This window comes from Loa loa (assembly GCF_000183805.2).
Source record: "Loa loa unplaced genomic scaffold supercont3.214, whole genome shotgun sequence".
Taxonomy (NCBI): Eukaryota; Metazoa; Nematoda; class Chromadorea; order Rhabditida; family Onchocercidae; genus Loa; species Loa loa.
This window is the reverse complement of record NW_018108394.1, coordinates 46,248-49,284: the sequence shown is the minus strand read 5'-3', so window position 1 is coordinate 49,284 and position 3,037 is coordinate 46,248. Positions and strand designations below refer to the sequence as shown.

The window sequence follows — 3,037 nt, the reverse complement described above, 5'->3', positions numbered from 1 at the left end:
TATTATTATTGTTATTATTATTATTATTATTTATTATTATTATTATTATTATTATTATTATTATTATTACTATTATTATTATTATTATTATTATTATTATTATTATTATTATTATATTATATTATTAATCACGTTATGTGGTATATATATGTATATGAACAATAAGTATAATGGATAATTTGTAAATCATTACAAAGCAATAAGTAAATGATCGAAGAATAATTATCAGTAAATAAAATCTGTAAAATATAAAAAATCAAAAGTACAAGTGTTGGAGAACAAAATTAAATTAGATATTATTATAAAATGTACTATCGAACATAAAAAAAATACAAGAAAAGGAAAAAGCTAATTCAGTTCTATCCTTCAAATGTATATTAGTCATAATAATGAAAAATCAATAAATGCCCTCCCTCCCTTTCTTGAAAACAAGTATCAGTTGGCCAAAAAGAATTGACAATTTGTCAAATTTGCATCCAGATGATGCATACTTTTTTCACGGACCGTTGTTATAGTCAACATGTAGTTATTTACATTGGTGTAATACGAGGGGTTTAGGGATTTGCTAGCGTAAATAATAGTAATTAGAGTTGTTAAAATCTTCTTAGAAGGATTTTTTCTATATATTGATGGAAGAAAGAGACAAAAAAAAAAAAAAAAACAAAACAAAAACAAAAAAAAGGAATAAAAAAGTGGAAAAATAAAAATTGAATGAATTTGCTATACATTTATCAAAACTTACTAATCTAATAGTATCATTGATTACGAAGTGACTGTCTTTATTTATATTTTGCATGTTTATGCTATCTTCTGCATAATATTGATATGTAATTGACATGTACAATATGACATCCTTTTTCTTTCCTTTTTTTTTTTGGTTTGCTTAACTGGATAAATATTTGTGTTATAAAAGTTCTCCGGTGCTTTTCTTTTCTTTGTAATTTTCTGAATTTCCGATCCTTTCTGTTTATTTAGTTATGTAGCAGTTTTAACGCTTTCATAAAAAGTTTATAGATATTGCGTATTTCAGTTCCAGTAATTGATATATTTGTTTATAATATACCATTAATAGACATTAGTATTAGATTTTTCTGCACAATATTATGTACTGCTATAAATAGTATAAGTAATGAGTCCAAATTATATAAATTGCGTATATGAACTACTTATAAGTCGTAAATTGGGCATTGGTGCTTATCAGAAATATATTTTTGTTGACGGAATCGGGAACTGATAACTTGGAAATACTTTGAAAATATTTTTGTTGTAAATTTAACACTAACTGCCTCCATTTAAGTCAGCCACATATCATTTCATGCTCACATACTGTTTTCATTTCAGTCCGTGAAAAAAATTCAAATATTCAATACAAGACTGGTTCTAATTAATTTTGGCGGTGGTACTACAGGTACCTCCATCGTGTTAGTAGCAAAATGAACAACATCAATTCGGTTCCGGTATGTTTTGTGATTGCTTTTTTGAGAAATATTTCTCTTGGTTAGAATTTTAAAATTTCAACAGTACGAAGTGAAAATTCCTTTCTTTGTTCTATATCACTAGCTGACATATGCTATTCTATCAATATTAAAATGTTTTATATTACACATTAATTAGGACAGGGATTAGAATTAAAAAAAGCAAATGTTAACGAGATTGAAGGCGAGGTCTGCAACACATAATGTTTTGCGACATACGGAGTTGTTGCGACAAAACTGTAAAATATTAAGTGAAAATATATCCACAAATCTGAAGTTAAGTCGGTCCATAGAAGCGCAGATCGAGGTGCGAATAATATTGTGAAACTGGTGCGAAATGGTGGAATGCGAAGTTGTTATCACTAATGTGAAGTAAAGTATTTTGTAGATGATTTTTATATTGGAATTATTGCAAGATTATAAAATGTGAATCATTTTACTTCGAAAATTTCAGAATTCTCCACGAGCTACTAGTTTGCCGGCTGTATCAGCAAATACCCAAAATACATTTTACAACCAACAGATGCTTCTACAGCAGCAATATATGCAAATACCATCGCTTTATGGTAGTCAACAAACGGGAGGAATCGTAAGTTTAACTATTACGAAATTTTGAATGCTGCAATTCACCAAATATGGTAATTCGACTGTGGGTCGAAGATTCAAGTTCGTTTCAGCGAAAGTCTGACGACAACAGCAGTCACATTTCGCTTCTCCAATTCCTTTTGAAGTTCTAAATCTGATTATTTGGAGATTTGTAAACTAATAACACAATAACTATATTTCAAATTGTTTGTTGCAAAAAATTGTAACACTGTTACAGATGTTACAACAACATCCGATGGATATTCAGACATTCCAACAACAGCAACATCTATTACAAGTTATGCAACAGCAGCAACAGCAACAGCAGCAAGCATTGCAAAATCATCAACGTAGTCTAGGACTTCATGAATCACAAGTAAATTCTGAAAAGTGAATTCACTTTTATTAAGTTTAGGAAAAACGTAAAGAATTATGATTAACTCGATAATAATTGAGAAGTCACTTTTATCCATTATTTGATTCCGATTATTTAAATTGTTTATCACTTGCTCGTTTAAGTTAGCTTACAAAAGGTCATGAAATCATTTGTTACTTCTCCATCGTTATTAGCACAAATCAAGTTCATTGCTTAGCAAGGGAATTGACTTTATTATCAAGAAATTTGGTTAGTAATTTGCTTTAATTAAAGGAGGTTATGGTTGGAGTTATTTGTTAAATTATTTAATTGATTAATTGATTTAACTTTATGAAAAATTTAACTGTTAAAGTTAGTATTGTTTACTACGATTGATTATATTTGTTGAATCTCTGCTTTATTTCCAGCAAATTAATCTGCTACCATTTATAATTGGTTGAATGATTTTAGTTGATTAAATATTGTAGTTATGGCTTTATGCCTTTTTTTTCTGCTTATTACAGACTTTTGCACAACAACAGGTGGTGCTACAACAGCAACAATATCAACGTGCCTTACAACAAGCAGCACAGCAACAACAAGTTTGTATTTCTATTACTGA

General features: G+C 28.5%; 1 protein-coding gene across 1 annotated transcript in view; it reads left to right on the top strand.

The window, feature by feature from the left end:
* Positions 1–1,641: 1,641 nt before the first annotated feature.
* The window catches only part of LOAG_18170, a gene marked incomplete at both ends in the record, with an annotated part of 15,183 nt that continues 13,787 nt past the window's right edge, over positions 1,642–3,037 (top strand). Inside the window, 4 exons of the mRNA XM_020450835.1 lie at positions 1,642–1,782; positions 1,930–2,064; positions 2,299–2,436; positions 2,940–3,017. Of these exons, the coding sequence (XP_020305439.1) occupies positions 1,642–1,782; positions 1,930–2,064; positions 2,299–2,436; positions 2,940–3,017 (492 nt within the window). The remainder of the gene's footprint in view (positions 1,783–1,929; positions 2,065–2,298; positions 2,437–2,939; positions 3,018–3,037) is intronic.